This window comes from Melanerpes formicivorus, unplaced genomic scaffold (genome assembly GCF_026170545.1).
Source record: "Melanerpes formicivorus ecotype bairdi unplaced genomic scaffold, bMelFor1.0.p_v2 SCAF_64, whole genome shotgun sequence".
Lineage (NCBI taxonomy): Eukaryota > Metazoa > Chordata > Aves > Piciformes > Picidae > Melanerpes > Melanerpes formicivorus.
The window spans coordinates 1119588-1140102 of NW_027142416.1; the positions used below are offsets into that span (position 1 = coordinate 1119588).

The following is a 20515-nucleotide window of genomic DNA, read 5'->3' on the forward strand; positions in this document are numbered from 1 at the left end:
CTGGGCTGGAAGGAACCTCTGAAGGTCATCTAGTCCAACCCACTCTGCAGTAAGCAGGGCATCCTCAACTAGACCAGGTAGTTCCAGAGCAGCTTCTGATGTGTCCTTTGCAAGGCTCCTCTGTCAGGAAGAGCGTTGTCTTGCTTTGTGGTTGCACAAAAGGCAATGCTAGTTCTAGGTGTTCCCCATCAGCTGTTGAGGTTCATGCCTGGAAAAAGATTGCTTTGCATTGGCCAAAAGAGTCCTTGTGTCTAAGATGCAACCATATCTGTATCTCTCTGTGATTACACAACAGACACATACACATAAAACATCTGTATAAACATTTTATTCCTTATTAAATAAAAAATATCTGCTTTTATCTATTTTTTTCACCCTGAAGTCTTGCTGGGAGCAAGGTGGTGTAACATAAAATATGTTAACTAATGGCTATGTTTATCCAGACTGGCACAGCTTTCCAGAGACATTATCTGATTCCAGCATCTGAGATAATCTCAGAATAATATTCAGTGGGAACCACAGATAACAAAGGGAGAAAGGCTGTGGAAAGGTAAAAAGGCTGATCTTGATTTGCATCAGGTGAACAAAGAATTCCCTGAAGTCTCTCAATCCTACATCCCAGTATCTTTGTGCTGCTTTGCTGTTTAGTATGGCTTTTTTTTTTTTTCACTTTCTTTTTTTAAGGACAAGACAAATTGTCCAGCCCCAAGCATTCAAACAATGCTTTTAATCTGAGTGAAAAAAATGTGCTGTACTCTTTGGCTGCCCTGGAAGTCTATGACTGTGACGCTATAGCAAAAGGTACATTCATAGCAAGGGGAACTGTGGCTTAATGTAGCTGCCCCATAAAGATTCCTTATTGCCACTGCACTTGATTGACAGTTCCTAGATTTATTGAATGGTTTAGGTTGGAAGGGAGCTTAAGAGATCATTCAGTTCCAACCCCCTGCCATGGGCAGGGACACCTTCCACTAGCCCAGGTTGCTCAAGGTCTCATCCAACCCAGCCTTAAGCACCTCTAGGGAGGGGGCATCTCCAACCTCCCTGGGCAACCTGTTCCAGTATCACCCCACCCTCACTGGAAACAATTTCTTCCTAAATCTCCAGGCTAAATCTGCCCTCCTCAAGCTTCAATCCATTCCCTCTTGTCCTAGCACTACAAGCCCTTGTCAAAAGTCCCTCCCCAGCTTTCTTGAGGCTCCCTTCAGGTAGCGGAAGGCTGCGCTAAAGTCTCCCTAGAGCCATCTCTTCTCCAGGATTAACAGCCCCAACTCTCCCAGCCTGTCCCCACAGGGGAAGCGCTCCAGCCCTTGGATCATTTTTGTGGCCTCCTCTGGACCATTATATTTTTTTCCTGGCTAAGAAACCTCCAAAGGTGATGCCTGCCATGGAGATGGAGGGAGGGCTGAGGGTACACTGCTCCACTTGTCCAAGCAGCACTGACCCCCATTGTCCCACACCCAGCCAAGGCAGCTGCCAATTGCTGCAGGTTTTAAAATGCCTCCACACTAAGATACAAATCCAGGTACTGGAAAGAAGGGAGCCAGATGAGCTCTATTCCCCCATGGGAACAAACACAGGATGCAGATGAACTGAAACAATTGGAATGGGAGGTTTTAAAGAGCTTTCATTCATCATATACTTGTTGGCACGGCTCCAGCTCCAAGGATGTATCTGCTGTGTAACAGAGATGTTCTGCTCCCTAGAATGTTAGGGTTTTCAAGTGTAAAATTGATTCTTTAAAGCCAGAAGCAAGTGCTAGGCATCACCTGGTGAGTTTGCCTCTTCTGGTGGGATAAGAGTGTTTTTCTACTTTCCTCATGCTAAGGAAATACTTAGGAAACTGAGTCAGCAGACCAATGCCACAATGGTTTTGGTGACAGCCAGAGTGATCTCTGCACATCTCTATTTTCTCCATGTTGCCTCCTTGCTGCTTATGCTTTCTGAGGATGTGTGTGGTGCTTGTTTATTTCAAATGTTTTGAACTGATCCTTGGATCCTCTCCCCAAGTTTCAGGGACCACCAGTGGACCAAAGCCAGGGCTGCAAAACACTTGCCCAGGGCTCTCCTTTCCAACGGTCACCATACCATGGCCCATCAGTGCTGTAGCAGGACCAGTTGCCATAGAGTCAAAGAATGGTCTGGGTTGGAATGGACTTCCAAAGGTCATCTAGTCCAAACCCCTGGCAGTCAGCAGGTACATCCTCCACTACATCAGGTTGCTCAGAGCCTTGTCCAGCCTAAATATCTCCAGGGGTGGGGCCTCAACTGCCTCCCTGGGCAGCCTGTCAGTGTTCCCCCACCCTCGTGGTGCAGAACTTGTTCCTCACATCCAATCTAAATCTGCTCTTCTCTCATTTCAAACCATTGCTCCATGTCCTGCCTTGAAGGCCTTTGCAAACAGTCCCTCTTTGGCCTCTCCCTGATGTATCTGTGCAGGAAGGTATGTCATGGTTGTGCCAAGCTGGGGGAAATTTCATGCAGCAGGTGCTGGTTTTACCTCCTCACTGCTGAAGCTCCTCAGTGCTTTGCAATGCTCCTTGCCTTTATGGTGGGGATTAATAGGTGGTGTTATGGTTATTATCCTATAAACACAGCTAATCCCATGAACCCACCCCTCCTCAGTGCTTCCTTTTGAGAGAAAGACAGAAAAAGGGACCTGGAAAACCAGATCTTTAAATCTGTATTCAGTTCCTGAGCTGATTTTTTTTTTCTTCAGAAGTGTTGCTCCTAAGTAACTCTCCTAGTTCAGGAGAAGGCATTGTAATAAACCAATCTCTGTATACACATGCCATGTGCTATAAATCACTTCACCTCCTATGGAAGCATGGCCACTTCTGGGTCAAAACACAACATGTCACAGCAGCTCTCCAGAGCAAATTTCAGTGGGCCAGGAAGAAGGCCATGGAAGTGCAAGGAGGATTTTGTTACGTGAGATGGAATTACCAGAGTTGGACTACATCCAGGACACTGGGGTAAACCCTCCTGCCTTTGCAAATTTGATTTTAACAACTTTAATTTTAATTAACTGATAGTCTCATTTCTTGCCAAGAAAACACACTGATGAAAGTAAAAGAGGCAGAATTTCCTAAGCAGAAAATGAGGGAAGGGGGAAAAAAAGGTTTCCTCTTGTTTGATTTGTGACATCTCAGTGGGAAACCATGAAATATCCACTGCAGAAATACATTTTCTAGGCTGCAAGTCAGCTTACCTTCTCTGTTAGCCAACATTCTGTGCTAATATTGTTAGCTAATATTGCTCAATACATCAGCCAATGTTTTATGAACTGCAGAAAGTGGAACAGCCCAGGGAATCAGCGCAGGGAGGCCAGGTCAGAACAGTGCAGAAACAAACTGTGGTGGGTTGAAATTATTCCCCTCAACTAATTAGAAAGAATTACTCCCCCAAAATAAAACAAAACTGCCAGACTAGCTCAGTGGGGTGGAAGCAAATGAAGCTATATGAGTCCAACATGATGGCATTCAACAAGTCCAAGGGCCGGGTGCTGCACTTTGGCCACAACAACCCCATGCAGAGCTACAGGCTGGGGTCAGAGTGGCTGGAGAGCTCCCAAACAGAAAGGAACCTGGGGGTGCTGACTGACAGCTGCCTAAACATGAGCCAGCAGTGTGCCCAGGTGGCCAAGAAGGCAAACGGCATCCTGGCCTGCATTAGGAATAGTGTGGCCAGCAGGAGCAGGGAAGTCATTGTGCCCCTGGACTCTGCACTGGTTAGGCCACACCTTGAGTCCTGTGTCCAGTTCTGGGCCCCTCAGTTTAAGAAGGACATTGAGACACTTGAACATGTCCAGAGAAGGGCATTGAGGCTGGGGAGAGGTCTTGAGCACAAGCCCTATGAGGAGAGGCTGAGGGAGCTGGGATTGTTTAGCCTGGAGAAGAGGAGGCTCAGGGGAGACCTTATTGCTGTCTACAACTACCTGAAGGGAGGTTGTAGCCAGGTGGGGGTTGGTCTTTTCTCCCAGGCAACCAGCACCAGAACAAGAGGACACAGTCTCAAGCTGCACCAGGGGAGGTTTAGGATCGAGGTGAGGAGAAAGTTCTTCACAGAAAGAGTGATTGGCCATTGGAATGTGCTGCCCAGGGAGGTGGTGGAGTCACCATCCCTGGAGGTGTTCAAGAGGGGATTGGACGTGGCACTTGGTGCCATGGTCTACTCATGAGGTCTGTGGTGACAGGTTGGAGTTGATGATCTTTGAGGTCTCTTCCAACCTTGGTGATACTGTGATATATTTACAAGCAAAGCTACAATCTAGAAATATGAAATGCAATGAATTTAGACCTTATCATTATTTTTCTTTGGCATCCAATGGTAATTTATTTACATTCTACCATTTTCTACTCAAAATCTGTGGAAAATCTCCTAGGCATCAGCCTGAAGCTGCCACAATCCACCCCTTCTATATAATCCCATTGGGCTGACAATTAAATAAAGTTAGTTGTATAAACTATTCCTGTCTCTCTTTCTTGGCTCTTTGTTTCAGCAGATACTAGCTGGTGGCTTCTGCTGGCTTGCTGACCTTGGATGTGTTTCTTTGTTGTGGCTAAATACTAACAAGATACTCTCTGTTCTTCTCCTCTTTCCCTTGTCTGGGGGAAGAGGGAGAGGAGGAAGCTATGGTAGCCCCCTAGTTTTGTCCAGGGGGGTTCTTGTGTTGTTTATAAATGGTAAATATTGTATATTTTCATATTCATTGCATTTCATGTTTCTAGATTCTAAATATAGCTTCATTTTGGTTTTTTGTTTTGGGGGGGGGGCAATTCTCTCTAATTAGTCGGGGGTTAATTTTAACCCACCACACAAACCAAGAAGAACATGCTTAAAAAGAAGACAATTCTTTTGCTCTGACAATGTATTTATGCACCGGCTTTTATTGCAGAAAGCAACATCTGACAACCCAACAGTTCACTGTCCCAAGGTGCTTAGGTGGAATTCAACAGTGTCTACAAATTTGTAACAAAACAAGCAAGGCAAAATGAACATGTGAAAGAAAACATCTTGTCCCACGCAGCCTCTCTGAATCTCCAGAAGAACCTTGTTAACCTCAGCTGCCCCTGAGAGCACAGCACATTAATTTTCCACGGGAGTCTGCAAGCTTCGGAATAAGCAAATCCTGATCCTGCTTTAGTGCGGGGGGGTGGAGTAAGTGACTTTCAAGGTCCCCTTGCAGCCAAACATTTCTGTGAAATTAAGGCCCGCTCCCAAAGCCTTGTTAATAAAAAGGATTCAAAAGCTAATGGTGAAATAATAAAGTATGTCCTGCTTGGAAGAGGCCTTAAGATGCTGGACTCCAACCATAACCTAACATCTACCAAAGCAAGTTGATAGTTTCTTCAGGTAACCAATACTACCCTGCAGAAGGGCACCTCACAACAGTTTGCAGAGGAGTTGCTTTAAATGAAAGAAAGCTGCACTTGCATCACCCTGAAAATAACTAGAACCACGTGGAGAACCTCTTCTCCTGGCTTCTTCATCCAAATGAAACAACTTCCTCCAGTTGCTGCTGAAAGGAATGCAATGAAATGAGAAATAATTTTCCATGTTTGCACAAAACAGAGCAGCAATGCTCTGGAATGGCTTTGTCCTGTTTACAGCTCACGGGGCATGTTTGTCTGGGATGGAAACTGCATCCCTAATGCTAGGCACACCTTGCTATCAGCAGAAGCTAGGTCATGGTTGTTGAGTAATATATGGCCCTGAGTCATGCATGCATCTTATAGTCAAAAAAGGGAAGGAACTGGGCTCAGGTAGACATAGTTGTACCTACTTAGCAGCATTCCAGGATTACAGGATGCTATGGACTCCTGTCACAATCTCCCTTTTGCTGTGCAACCCTCATATGGCCACTTCATCAGTGCTACTACCCTGTCTTTAAGGCACCAAGTCTGAACACATCCCCTTGCTTCTCATGAGAAGAGCAAGCCTCTTTGGGGTTTGCTGGATGGCTACAGAACCCTGCAGGCTTATCAGACTCTCAGGACAGCAAACCAGCCTGCAAGACCTTTGTTACAGGACTAGGCACTGTGCTTGCCCAGCAAGTGAAGCAGCCCAAAGCTTCAGCTCACTGCTGTTTCAGTCAGGTCTCCTGCCTCATTTGTAAAATGGGAACGTTTAAAACTCGCCTACCATTTAAAAAAAGAAGGCTTATTATTACTGCTTTGCTCTATACTGACACCTCCCCTTGTGCCCACTGTGTTAAACAAGGCAGTGTCAATCCACATGTTGAACAAAACAGTGAAATACTTCTTCAGCAGCACAGCAAGGAAACACAGACATGCTTCATCCACCCTGCTGCTGAAGAAGCTAAGACACTAATCAGAAGCTTGCTGTTATTTTTGGCTGTCACACTCTAGAAGAAACCACTTTTCTTCGCCTTCTAAGCAGCTCTGTAGGTAGAAAGTAGGCAATGGCTTTACACAGCCAGCTTGCCCAGTTAGTCTGTAAACTAAAAGGACTCATGCAAAATGTCTCAGCCTCAGTCTCCTCTGGTGCAAGTCAAACAGGTCCAACACAGAGGAGTGGAGCTGTAATACAGTGCACACCACAGGTGATTTCTCATCTCCAATAATGGTTTTTCAGGTGACAAAATATTAACATCACCTTTTGTGAGCGGCAGCAAACTCTTGTTTACCCTAGCCCTGAGCTCCCACTCACAATCACAGCTACCTGAGATGCTATAAACACAGGCCAGATGCTCAGCTGTGATCTCCACCTTTCAGTCTGAATACAGTGAAAATCCACTTGAAGGCCAGTATCTGTGTTGGAATGCAGAACTTGTACTTCACAATTTTCTATGGCATTATAATGTCCTGATTACAAAACATTAAAGGCAGGGATTTCCTTTTAAATGCACACCTAAGCACTGAGCTGTTTTGGAACAAGTATTACCAATTATAATAAATCCCGTCCTGTTTCTTTGGGGCAGCTATATATTGACTGCCACTATTTATCTTAAAAAAGAGAAGCTAGATCACAATAATCTCTTGCATGGCCAACTTTAGGGCTTTTATGCACAGCTTCTGCCACCCTGGTCAAGAAAAGAATTCTCCAATTAATCTTGCTACAAACCCAAGAGGTGCACAGTGTCATTGCTCTGCTTTACAATTACAAACACGTGAAGAAACATTTGTGCAATCTTTCTTAATTAAGACAAAAATATCACCAAACTTTAGAACAGTAAACAGATTAGATTGTTTTCAAGCAAGGTTTAAAAACAAGCCCAAACATACCAACAACCCAGCCACACACCTTTATGCTACATCTCAACAGGCTGAAGAGCTTGCAACAGGCTGGCCTGGCCTGCAAATACATCCAGGGCTCTGTGAGTAACAGTTGCCAGGCTGGCCCTCATCCTGCTTCCTTTGAGTAAAACTCCCTTTTGACACCAGGTAGAACAAGGTTTATGATTAACTGCATCAAAAAATCAGGAGAAGAAAAAAAATCACATCTAGCTGGAAATAGGCTCCAACCCTGCTATCTGCTGAGTATCCCAGCTCAGCATACAGAAACAGACCGAAATCACTGTCTTGGGTCATTTGGGGGGAAACCCAACTATTACTTATGTCTAAACACTTCTAGCTCTTAACGGGGCAAAAAACCAACCACACTGAACCATCCTGATGTTGCAGGCAATGCAGGGCACACGACCTGCTCACACAGCTTTCTTGTGCTTACACCTGACACACACAAGCATGAAGTATTTTCACTGCCTCTGTGTAAGATTTGAGATGAAATGCAGCAGTTTAAACCTGTGTTTAGATCCCAGATGAAAAGCAGCAGCCCAGCATCTCCTGTCCATCAAAAAAACCCGACACTAGCAGAGCTCATTGAACACTGCAGCATCATTTAGGTTGCATAGTTTAGAGGTTATGGGGGTTTTATTCCCGGTTTTCTCACTGATTAGTATGTGCTGTAAAATTGAAATTGTCCCAGCCAGATGGGGGAATAAGACAAAAAAAATGGGAAACAAGAAGTGCCTCATGGAAAAAAGGAGATGTTAACAAACACCACAGAAAAGCAGTGTGTGCCATACCAAGGCTGTCAAGAGTTATTAATGCCCTTGTTCTTCTTACAGGAAGATTGATAGCACAAAACCCAAGCAGGACCTGGCAACTAAACCATCTCCCTCATTCTTACTGTGTTCTTACAAGCAACAGGCATTTTAAAATACCATGGACAAATGCACAGCCAATTTTACCTTCATTTTTCCTGTGCATATTCGTAGGCCTCAATGGAACAGCGCAACCCAAATAAAAGGCTGCATTTGGCCCAGCTGGGAGCAGGAATAACTTGAAAGACACAAGAATATATCTGCAAATTCTCCCCCATAATATCCAGGTTTAACAACCAAATTCTTGTGTATGAGACAGACCTGAAGGGCTGAAAAGGCTGCTGATGTAAATGGAAAAGTTCCCAGCTACTCTGAGTTTGTTCCACTTACATCCCCAGCATTTGGCACCCTCTACCTGAAAAAAACAAAAACAAACTAAAAAACCAAACCAACCAACCAAAAAAAACCCAATAAACCAAAACCAAACAATAAAAACCCACAACCAAAACCCAAACCAATAAATCACAGAAAGGGATGGGAACGGTTGTTTTCTTAAGTGTCAGGCCTTAGTAAGCTGTCCCTGCTAAAACCAAAACAAGAGGGGACGTAAAGATGTGACAATGTGAAAGGCCTCAACTGCACAGTGACCACAGTGACCAAGCTCATTATCACACATAGATACCTTGAACTGTTTACAGCTTTCCCACCTACAGTGTGTTTTGGTTTGGTTTGTTGTTGGGGGTTAATTCATGTTAAACCAGTGGTTTTCAAGGCCAGTAATTTCTGATCAAAGTGATTCCAGTTGATGTGGCCTGAACCCTGACTCCTTCCTGTCAAGAAGTTGACGTCTCTGCAGCAGCTTGCATATTCCTTTTGCCTGGCTTCTTTGCAGAGCAGCAATCTAGAGAGCAACACATAACAAGAATTAGGGCTACAGCACGGATGAGGGCTGCTTCTCGTGGCATCTGTCTTGGGTTTATGTCGAAGAAGTCATTCAGACTTCTCTAAGGCTCAAGAATGAACAAAAAGAATACCTTTAGCATGTTCCACATAAAGCTATGTAAAACCAACCATAACAAAGGAAATATGCTGGCATTTATCCAGCTGAGATCAAAAGACTTTGGACCCTCTTATGCAAGCTGAGCAATGTGACATTTCACTCCAGCTCTAAGATCCACTGCTGCAGTGCTTTCCAGATAGAAATAGTGGTGTTGGGTTTTTATTTCCTTCTTAAAAGTAACAAAAAATATTCCGTAAAAAACATCAGAAAGCACAAATCCAGGCTGGATGTGGAGTGGGTTGAGAACAGCTCTGAAGAAAGAGGCTTGGGGATGTTGGTTGCTGAGAAGCTTCCCAGGAGCCAGCAGTGCCCTCAAGCAGCCCAGAAGGCAGCTGTGCGAATGGGGCAAGAGAGGGGATTCTGCCCCTTGACTCTGCTCTGCTCAGACCCCACCTCAAATCCTGCCTCCAGTTCTGGTGTCCCCAGCAGAAGAAAGACACAGAGCTGTTGGAATGAGTCCGGAGGAGGCCACAAAGATGATCCAAGGGCTGGAGCACCTCTGCTGTGAGAGACAGGCTGAGGGAGCTGGGCTTGTTCAGCCTGGAGAAGAGAAGGCTCCAGGGAGACCTTAGAGCTGCCTTCCAATACCTGAAGGGATCCTACAGGAAGGCTACAGAGGCACTTCTCCTGAGGGTGTCTAGAGACAGGACAAGGGACAATGGTTTGAAGCTGAGGGACATCAGGGCTAGACCGAGGAAGAAGTTCTTCAGCAGGAGGGTGGTGAGACTCTGGAATAGGCTGTACAGGAAGGTTATGGATGGCTCCTCCCTGAGCGTGTTGAAGGGCAGGTTGGGTGAGGCTTTGAGCAGCTGAATCTAGTTGAGAGGCGTCCTGCCCATGGTGGGGAGGTTGGAAGAGATGAGCTCTGAGGTCCCTTCCAACCTGAGCCATTGTAGGAGTCTACCATTGTCTTCTGAAAACATGTGGGAAAGTGTTAAACTGTGCAGTGTGGTATTTTGGTTTCCACATCCCCTGATGAAATGTTTTTTTTTGCCTGGGGAAAACAAAACAAGAAAAATATCCCCTGGAAATCTATGCATAGTTTCCTCCCACACACCTAGTGAGAGATTTACAACTGAACAAACCATCACAACATTGCTCTGAATTAAACTTCTGTACTCCTACCTGTAAATTATACTGTTAATTAGTTAATGGCTGTAATGTGCTCTGGAGGAAAAAAGAGTGCTCATTAAATAGCATTGTTCTGTACTCCAGTGTGAAATGTTCCACTCTTCATTCATCTCCCAACTTCTTCCTGAACCTCTTGTTAGCAATTAAGTTTCATAGCCTCAAATAGCAAATTAGTCTATTGTCTGACTCGAGTGAGAACATCACCCCTCACAAAGTGCTTCCTGAAACCTTAGTTTCAATTATCTTCTAGGTAATTTCAGTCTGGTACCTCACATCAAATGCCCCAAGAAAATTCTTGGCCTGTGTTTTGAAAACATCAGCCCTGGATAAACCAAACCCCTAATATGGCCAAGGGATTAAAGTTATTGAGAAAGCTCAAATCCCATTGTGAAGATTAAAAAAAAAGAGAGGGGCCAGATGTTCAGAAGAGCTTAGCATGCAGGGTGCTTGAGGACTTTCAAAAACTTACAAGGTCTTACAGATGCCCAAACCCACTCCTGGCAGTGAGACCTGGCAAGAGGCATTTGAAAAATCTGGTCCCCTCTGCCACCTGGCCAAGTTCAAGGTACATCTGTCCGTAAAATTCCTGGATGCCTTCACCAAAGATAATCTCCAAGATGAAGTTAGCAGGAGACCTGGCTGCTTTCTCTGGTTTCTGGTATTCCTTCTAAGGCTTAGCAGGCTGGACAGTGTTCCTCACTGCACTGGGGACAGGGCACATATGGCCAAATCTATAAGCAAGCAAAAAAACAAACCTAGTAACTCTCTCTCTGGTGGGCAACTCTTGTCCCTCTGCAGGGCTCCTACTTGAGGCATCACCTTTCTTAGACTGCCTGCTAAACACCCAGCCTTCCTAACCAGTCCACCTAACCTCAAGTGATCATTATCTTATTGCTCTGACAGTGACAGGTCCTAAACAGAAACCCAGGGCCAGAAAAAACACACAAGCCTCATGCCCATCAGTCTGGAGTGTGCCTTCCTTCTCCTTCAGTTGCACTTTCACAAAGCAGCACCACTTTATGGGCCCATCAAAGAACCTCTAAGAATCTGCTGAGACCAGGTTTGATTTTCTGAGCCACACCAGAGTCACACACACCCCTCAAAGACGTCTGTCTTTCTTTCTTCCCTCACAAGATTCTCCTGCTTCCCTTTTTCTTGCCAACCTTGGGATTCTCAGTCAGCGTCACCTGGGCAAGGTGGTGACTCGTGACCTCCCTGCCCAGAGGTCACTTCATGTGCTGCAGTGGTCTCTAAGGATGTCTTACCATGCTGCTGTGGTAGAAGGCAGGCACCTCACAGCCTTCCAGCTCTTCCCACTGCAGAAGCCCCTCCACTGGCACATCTTGGAGGAAATCAAAGTTCCACTTCTGCTGGGCCCCCTCCACGCTGCTGTGCAACACGTGCTCAAAGTCCTGCTGCAGCTGCTCACGGTCTATGGGGCCAAAGAGGTTCCTCTGGACCTGGGCTCTTTTCCCCAGCCTCTGCTCCATCTTTTTCCTAGGGTGCTGCTCTGGGGCGAGTACACATAGCAGTGACTTCCTGCCAAGGACAGAAAGACCATGAGCCACCCTTTGCACATTCAGGTTAGTGAGCACTGCCTACTCCTTAAGGGGAGCATGGCAGCAACCCTAGATATTGCAGATCCTGCTACAGAAAACCTTGGCTTGTTTGGAAAGAAATTTATCCCAGCCTTCAGTCCAGAATGAAAATTCCCTATAGGATGTGTCTATAGGATGGGGAAGATTAAAAAGGCCTCATTCACCTCTTTGGTCCATCCTTACGGATATGGTTTAGGAGTGAACCTTGTAGAGTAGGTTATCGGTTGGACTTGGTGATCCTGAGGGTCTTTTTCAACCTGAATGTTTCTGTGATTCTGTGATTCTTATTTCAATGTACAATGAGTGAGGGTTTGCCCTAAGGGGACAGAGACCACAGGGGAGTGGACAACATTCCTGGAGGTAGTACAGCAAAAGACAGAGAGCATAGAACTAGTATTTGGGGAAAAGCACCATGAGCACCACCTTCAACAAAGGAAAGGGCCTGAAGACTGATTAGGAGATTCTCAGTAGTGGGATAGTGTTGGCACTTAGATGGTTCTGTACAGAGTCTGCTGCAGAAAACTCAGATACTGAGGGATGTGGCTACCTCCTCCTAGGTGGAAGTTGAGTGTCAATTATACAGCTGACAACACACCTGAGCAGCAGAGCTCCAAAGATGCCTTTTGCATCCATTCTTAAATCTTATTCTCTGTCCTTAGCAGCTTTGAACCAGCATTCTGGAAATGCATGGACCACAGCCACAGGAAATTAAACCAGAGAGCATCAGGCCAGGGCTGCCCTTCTGGTGCATGGATTGATTCCAAATGCTGGGTGTGGTCCTCTGGTGGCTGATGTCTCCTGTGGAGCTCCAGGATTGGAAACAGAGCAGTCTTGTTTGGTCTGGGACACCATATGGGGCTGATCATTAGGTCTGATGGCACAAGTGTCTCTTGGACCCCAACCAGGTCCCATGGGTGGTACTGCACCATGACAATTAGATTTGCTCGTTTGGGGTGAGCCGTCAGCCCTCAGCTACCAAGTGGAGAAGGTGCCCACCATAAGCTCCTCACTTTCAGCACTGCCTAGGAAAGGTGGAAAAGCAATTTTCCCGAGGAAATGCAGCCGAGAGCACAGCCAAGGATAATCCTCTAGGTGGCATCCAGCATCCCTGAACTTCATGCAAAGCTTTTCCCAGCCCTTTAGCTGTCAGGATACTCCGTGGTGCCGACTGTCACTATAGTTACTAACAACCACACCTCTGCCGCTTCTTCATCTGGTGCCAAGTCCTCGGCGGCTCAAACTGAGTTCATTCAAAGGCAATCAGGTCTTAGGAAAAAGCAGAAGGTCTCAGGGCAGGGTACATCATGCTTTGAGGACATACGCTGTTGGCAGCAGTGAACCAGGGGTTTGAAGAAGGAAGGCATTTATCAACCGACCACAGCCTTTCCTAATTGCATGCTTGAGTATCAGGAATGATACTTTGCTCTGGTAAATACTGTGACTTTTTCCAGCACAGCCTGAGAATCATGGAGTCATAGAGTCATAGAATGGTTTGGGTTGTAAAGGACATCCAATGGCCATTCACTCCAATCCTCTGTAGTCAGCAGGGACATCCTCCACTAGATAAGGTAGCTCAGAGCCCTGTCCAGCCTCACTTTGAATATCTCCAGGGATGGAGCCTCAACTACTTCCCTGGGCATCCTGTTGCAGTGTTCTAGCACCCTCATGGTGCAGAACTTATTCCTCATATCCAGTCTAAATATGCTCTTCTATCCAGTGCCTTGTCCTTACAGCCACCTCATTCCAGGTGTTTTGCTGGGAGACAGAAAGCATAGTTAGAGAATAACCTTTCCCTATGGAAAATTCCCTCCTGACATCATGAATCACAAATGCTTCTCACTCTTCTAATCTGCCATCATGTCTGCCTATTGTCATGATCACATCCAGGCTGAAATTCCAGCCCTAGGGAAGTCAGAGTGAGTTTACTGCTGCAGAACCAGGATGGGGCTCCTTGCTTTTCTCAAGGCTCTTTCCAGGACTTGTCTCCAAAGCTGTCTCCCACAGCTCAGTCTGAGCTGGGGGGATGGGAGGCTGTGCATTAAAACACCCATAAAATCACACCCAATCATTTCTGAGATGCAAAAATGTCATTGGTAGGGTCCAACCTTTCTGAAGCCATGATTGCTGCATCACCCAAGAACAAGCCGTGAGCCCCATTTTGTTCTCCTATCTATCCATTACTTGCATCCTCACTGAGTCATGCTCCAGGACATGTGCTGAAGGCTGGAGCTCTGCACTGCACTGCCAGTGGCCCCCTCAGTTTTATTTCCAGCTCTGTGCTGGCTGGAATGAGTTAAAAAAGAAGCAAAAGCATCCTAGACAGCTCCCTGCATCAGACTTTGGGAGTATCAGGGGAAATGTTGCATTTCTGTATTGCCTGTATCAGTACGAGCTAAAAATCCCCAATAATAAGAAGCAAGGCAGTGAACGCTGTGGGCATTTGACCTTCACTCCTTCAAGTGAACGTCTGCTTCCTAACTCATTTTGATGCTAAAAGTTGGTAGCTATAGATTTTAGTTTCAGACACCTGGCAAGTGCTCGGGCACCTTTAACTCCTTCTTTTTCAAACTGTAGCTGAATCATAGCCTCATGCTGCTTGCAGAAGACCTCTACGAACATCCAGTCTAACCATTAAACCAACACCGTAACGCCCACTAAAATTTGTCCTTAAGTGCCACATCTACACTTCCAGGGACGGTGATTCCACCTGTTCCCAGGGCAGCCTGAAGAAGAAGTCTCCCCGTTCCTCCGGGGTGCTGCGCAAGCCCCAGCCTCTCCTTCAGCCTTTGCATCCTTTCACCTCTTCTCCGCTTCCCCCGGGGCTCGCAGCCCTGGCGGCGCAGCCGACAGCCACCACTCGTGCCCCGCACACAGCCCTTCGTGGGGAGGTCAAGGGGAGCAGCGCAAGTCTACTGCTGCGTGGGAGTGGGACCTTCACCGATAGTTACGGAGCACCAGGCACAGTTCACCGCGATACTCCCCGCGCCAGGGGTCGGTGCAGGGAGCGTTCAGTCGACGGAGCATGCCCCCGCCCGCCCTGCAGCCAAGCCCCGCCTCTTCCTTACACCCCCGGCGGCGGTGGCCGGGGTGCGTACGCAGCACCGAGCGGAATCGGCAATCTCACTCCCGGAGCTGTCCCTCCCGGCGCCCTCCGCTGCCCCGCTCCCTCCCGGCTCCGGAGCCCGGCGGCGGCGGTACGGAGAGGTCGGACCCAGAGCTCACTTACATGCGGGGGGTGTCCCGAGTGCCACCGATGTGGTGGCGGGAGGCGAGGGCAGGCGGAGCGGGGCCGCTGGCGGCGGCCGAGGGCGCGAGCCCGCCTCCTCCCCACGTGCCGCCGGGGCGGGCCCGCGGGCGGCGGGCGAGCGGCCAACGGCCACGCACGTGGCGCCGCAACGTGAGGCAGCCGCCCGCCGGCCCGGGCTGGTCTGAGGGCCGAGGGGTCGAGGACCCCCTTGGCTTCGCGGCCAGGGGGCCTGGTGGACAGCAAGGCCACCGGGAGCCATCAGTGTGCCCCCGCGGCCAAGAAGGTGAATGGTCTCCTGGGGAGCATCGAGAGGAGTGTGGCCAGCAGGTGCTCCTCCTGCCCTGCCCTGCCTTGCCTTGCCCTCATCGAGGGCAGTGTGTCCCGCTCTGGGCTCCCCACTTCAAGGACAGGGAGCTACTGGAGAGAGTCCAGAGGCGGCCCACAACATGAGCAGAGGACAGGCGCAGCTCTCTGAGAAGGAGAGGATGAGAGACCTGGGGCTCTTGGGAAAAGACAGGGCTGAGGGAGCTGGGGTTGTGCAGTCTGGAGAAGAGAAGGCTGAGGGGAGATCCTGTTGCTCTCTACAGCTGCCTGAAAGGAGGTTGGCATGAGGCTGATGTTGGTCTCTTCTCCCAAGGAACCAGCGACAGGACAAGAGGTACTGGGTTTGAGTTGTGCCAGGGGAGGGTTAGGTTGGACATGAGGAAAAAAATATTGAGTGAGAGAGTGGTGAGGGGTTGGAACAGGCTGCCCAGGGAGGTGGTGGAGTTGCTATCCATGGGAGGTGTTCACGAAGCTGTAGATGTCGTGCTTCACGGCTAGTGCTCATGGTAGCTGGGATATGGTTAGACTTGATGATCTTAAAGGTCTTTTCCAACTTTCATGATTCTGTGATCTTATGAAAGCATATAAATACCTAAAGCATGGATGTGATGAGGATGGAGCTGGGGTGTTTTCAGTGGTGCCCAGTGATGGGGCAAGAAGCAAGCTAGAACACAGGAGGTTTCACTTGAACTTGAGAAATAAAATCTTTGAAGGTGATGGAGCACTGGAACAGGCTGCCCAGAGGGGCTGTGGAGTCTTCTTCCCTGGAGACTTTCAAAAGCCACCTGGACTTGTTCCTGTGGGACCTGATCTAGGTGAACCTGCTTTAGCAGAGAGGGTTGGACTACATGATCTCCAGGGGACCCTTCCAACCCCTACTGTTCTGTAATTTAGTGATTCCCTGAGAGACCTGCACTGGGGAATCAGGAGAGGTCAAACTAATAATACAGTTTCTGGCTACATGTACTCATGTGCCTTATCTTAGCCCATCAATTTATTTGTGCCAAATGGTGTGAATCACCTTTTTAGCTGTTTCCAATCATGAGCTGAGGTTATTAAGGCAATTCATGTTTAAGCATCACCTTGTTCTCAGGGTTCTGCCTTTGCTTTGCAGTTTGCTTTTTACTGTGGATTACTCCCCAAAGGATTATTCTCCAAGTAAGCTCTGAATTTCTGAGATCACTCATGCCTGGATGTCTCTCAAAATCAACTTGATACCCAGCTGCAGCTTTACAGTTCATTGACAATGGGAGGCTGCAAGGGCTTGCAGCAGGAGGGCTGTATGTTTGTGTCTCTTTTCCAGTCCTGTAGTAGTTGAACCCTTCGCATTCTTTAATCCATTAGGATTGTACTTTGAGGTGTGCTGCTGCCTTTATAGTTCTAGGTGGGAGAAGCAGGTTAAGAAAGGCAGAAGCTCCGACAGCAGATCTTTACAAAGGTTGTGTGGTTGTGTTGGGTTTTGCAGCTTCCTGTTTTCATGCACACCAATAAGAATTAAATCATAGTAAAAAAACCCAACCAACAACAACAAAAACCCCCACCCACAAAACAAAACAGACCAACAAAAAAACAGTGCTTGTGCTCCTGGGCCTTATGTGACAGCTCAGCCCAAAAGCTGATGAAAAATAAAGGAAGATGGTTGGTTTGGTGGGAAAAAATCATTCACTTAGGGCAAGTGTGATAACTGTGAAGCATGACAGCTACCTTACTATTCTATCAGTTCTGGTTTCTGTGCAAAGCTAAGGGTTTGTGTTCACTGTAGCTTTTATGAAGTACCAGTGAAGCAAAAGACAAATTGCTGCATGAGCTCTCTAATGGTGTGTGCCTTGAAAAATGTAACTGAGGATGTTCCTATTTTCAATTCACTCTCTTAAGTGCAAAGATAAATGGAGGCAGAAGAATCACTGCTCCATTATCTATTCATCTGTTCACTGAAGACCTGTTTTTAAAAACAGGCTTAAAGAGTGTTGACTACAACATAAAACTGAGACATAAACACAGGAAAAACTGAGGGCTAGATACTTTCACACTCCATTTATCCTCTTACACAGCATTTAAAATTCAGTCACAGAAACTAGACCTATGGGACATAGGACAATTACAGAACTAACCAGGTTGGAAAAGACCTTTGAGATCAAGTCCAACCTATTACCCAACACCATCTAATCAACTAAACCATGGCACAAAGTGCCTCATCCAGTCTCTTTTTAAACACTTCCAGGGATGGTGACTCCACCACCTCCCTGGGCAGCCCATTCCAATGGCAAATCACTCTTTCTGGGAAGAATTTCTTCCTAACATCAAGCCTAAACCTCCCCTGGCACAGCTTGAGACTGTGTCTTCTTTTTCTGTTGCGGGTTGCCTGGGAGAAGAGACTGACCCCCACACGGATACAACTACCATTCAGGTACTTCCCCCTGCCTCCTACCTCTACCTCGTCAAACAGGTTTGCCATTAGTCTTCATGGGTGCCTTGCACCTCACTGAAACAAAGCTGCTTCTGCTTTCTTAAGGATGAGAAAGAGATTTTTGAGTAATTTAAGATGGAGAAAATACAGCTGAGTCTATTTGTTAGTTAGGATATCTGGTATTAGAGATGAAGCAATCCCAGAATGGTAGGGGTTGTGAGGGATTTCCAGAGATCATCCAGTCCAACCCCACTGCCAGAGCAGTCCTTTTGAGTCCTTTGCCCACTCTCTTGCCCAGCAAGCTGAGACGATGACAAGGCTAAAACTGTGCATGCCTTTCCTTACCAGCTGGATGCCACCACATTAGAGTACATGACTGAGCTCTGTTTGCTTTCTGCACTGGCACTTTAATTTGGATGCTTTTCCTTTTTTCAGCTGCCAGTTTGCACAAAACTTGTGAAAACATCCTTTTCTTTGATATTTCTTCCCTTCTGCCAAATGTGTCAACAGACTGCAAAGGAGCGAGGGGAGGGTTGGCATCAGGGTGGATGAGGAGGTATCTCATCTACTTTGGAGAGCAGGCAGAAAAGGCAGTTGCTTAAGAATGTGACAAATGCAGCATGGACCCTTGCTCCTGGAGAATCTGAAAGAGAGGAGAGCTTCCATAAACACTTTGTAGATGCAAAAGGTCGTGTTCAGAGTCTTGTATCTCTCGATATAAAAGAGATGTGGAGGTGCTGGAATGAGTGCAGAGGAGGGCAAGGAAGCTGGGGAAGGGCCTGGAGAATAAATCTTATGAGGAGCGACTGAGGGAGCTGGGGATGGCTGGTTTGGAAAAGAGGAGGCTGAGGGGAGACCTCATTGCTGTCTACAACTGCCTGAAGGGAAGTTGTAGAGAGGTTGGTGCTGGTCTCTTCTTACAGGCAATTCATGACAGAACAAGAGGGAATGGCCTTTAGCTGCGACTGGGTAGGTTTAGACTGGACAGTAGGAAACATTTTTTCATGGCAAGAGTGGTCAGGCATTGGAATGGGCTGCCCAGGGAGGTTGTGGAGTCACCAAGCCTGGATGTGTTGTTTGGATGTGGTGCTTGGGGATATGATTTAGGGGTGGACCTTGTAGAGTAAGATACTCAGTTGGACTTGGTTATCCTGAGAGTCTTTTGCAACCTGAATGTTTCTGTGATTCTGTGTTCTCTGCTCCCCATGCTTCCTTTTGCTGTCTCATCCTGTATATATGTATGTATGGGCATGAATCCATGGAAAATAAGGTCTAAAGCAGAGCATCTTGGTGCCCCTAGGAGCCTGTGAGATCTGAAGGGCACATGGTGGCTGAGGGCTCTCTAGTGGGGACAGAGGTGCTCATGGTCCTAGATATCCTACTACAGACTGGGCTGTGAACTTAGAATCATAGAATTGTTAGGGTTGGAAGGGACCTCCAGGATCATCTAGTTCCATCACCCCTGCCATAGGGTGTCCCCTGAGACTCCTCTTCTCCAGGCTAATCAACCCCAGCTCCCTCAGCCTCTCCTCATAGGGTTTGTGCTCCAAACCCCTCACCTACTCTGTTGCCCTTCTCTGGACATGTTCCAGCAAGTCAACATCCTTCCTAAACTGAGGGGCCCAGAACTGGACACAGTACTCAAGGTGTGGCCTAACCAGTGCAGTGTACAGGGTGCCTGAACAAGAGGGAACAGCCTCAAGCTGCACCAGGGAAGGCTTAGGCTGCACATTAGGACAAATGTTGTCCCTGCAAGAATGGTTAGGCATTGGAAGATGCTACCCAGGGAGGTGGTGGAGTCACCTGGATGTCTTTAAAGGTCATTTAGATGTGGTGCTTAGCACTATGGTTTAGTGCTTGGTAGAGTTAGTGGTTGGACCTGATGATCTCAAGGGCCTTATCCATCCTGAATGATTCTGTGATTCTGTGGTAAGTGTCAGCTTGTTCCCTGGCTTGGCTTTAGTGTGGGCTAGATTGCATGATCTGAAGATCCTTTCCCTTGTTTTCAGATTTCTGTGGTTTGTGCTCCCCAGTAAATTGTTCTCCTTTAACCTTTGCTTACCTGAACAGCCACAGTGTATGTGGTGCCTGTTAACATGGCATGTCCTCTTCCACTGGTCCCACTTTCTTTCTGCTCTGTACTATCTGTTCTTCTTCCTCTGCTTGCTCTCTCATCCTCTCCCATCCCACTGCCTGCCCCCAGGGACTGAGCTGGGTCTCCTCTTGTTTCCATCTCTCTCTCAAATTGTGAATTCCTTACCCTGAGGGCTGTGGTGTGCCTTGCTTTCACAGCAGTGGGTGGCTATCCAGGAGGTAGTTTTTCATCCCTACAGCTCCCTGCACCTGGCTAGGAGAGAGGAAGGCTGTTAGCCACTGTTTGCTTATTTGAGGAAGCTGTGAGGCGGCCAAGAGAAGAGGTTTACTTGAAGTGGCATGCTCAGGCCAGGAACAGGCTGACTCAGTTCTCTGGTATTCCATCCTAAATCCTTTCCACCAGCCCGTGGTTTCTGCACTCCTGTCTGACCTATCCATCAGGAAAATCTGTAATGCCAGAGTACTTCCAGCATGTTAAGCAGCACAGAGGGGGGAAGAGGAAAAAAAAGATACAGAGGGAGATGAGACTTAGGTGTGATGCTGGAAACTTCCCACTTCTCTCTGGATGAAGCATTTAAACCATTGC

At 47.3% G+C, this 20515-nt stretch overlaps 1 protein-coding gene across 1 annotated transcript; it reads right to left on the reverse strand.

Annotated features, from left to right (window-relative positions):
- Positions 1 to 4869: 4869 nt before the first annotated feature.
- On the reverse strand, positions 4870 to 15161 carry LOC137453273 (cyclin-dependent kinase inhibitor 1B-like). The gene is made up of 3 exons (XM_068162390.1): positions 15084 to 15161; positions 11525 to 11798; positions 4870 to 8969 (listed from the first exon to the last, which is right to left on the reverse strand). Coding segments are annotated over exons 1-3 (390 nt in total). The 5' UTR covers positions 15086 to 15161; the 3' UTR covers positions 4870 to 8855.
- Between the last annotated feature and the right edge of the window lie 5354 nt (positions 15162 to 20515).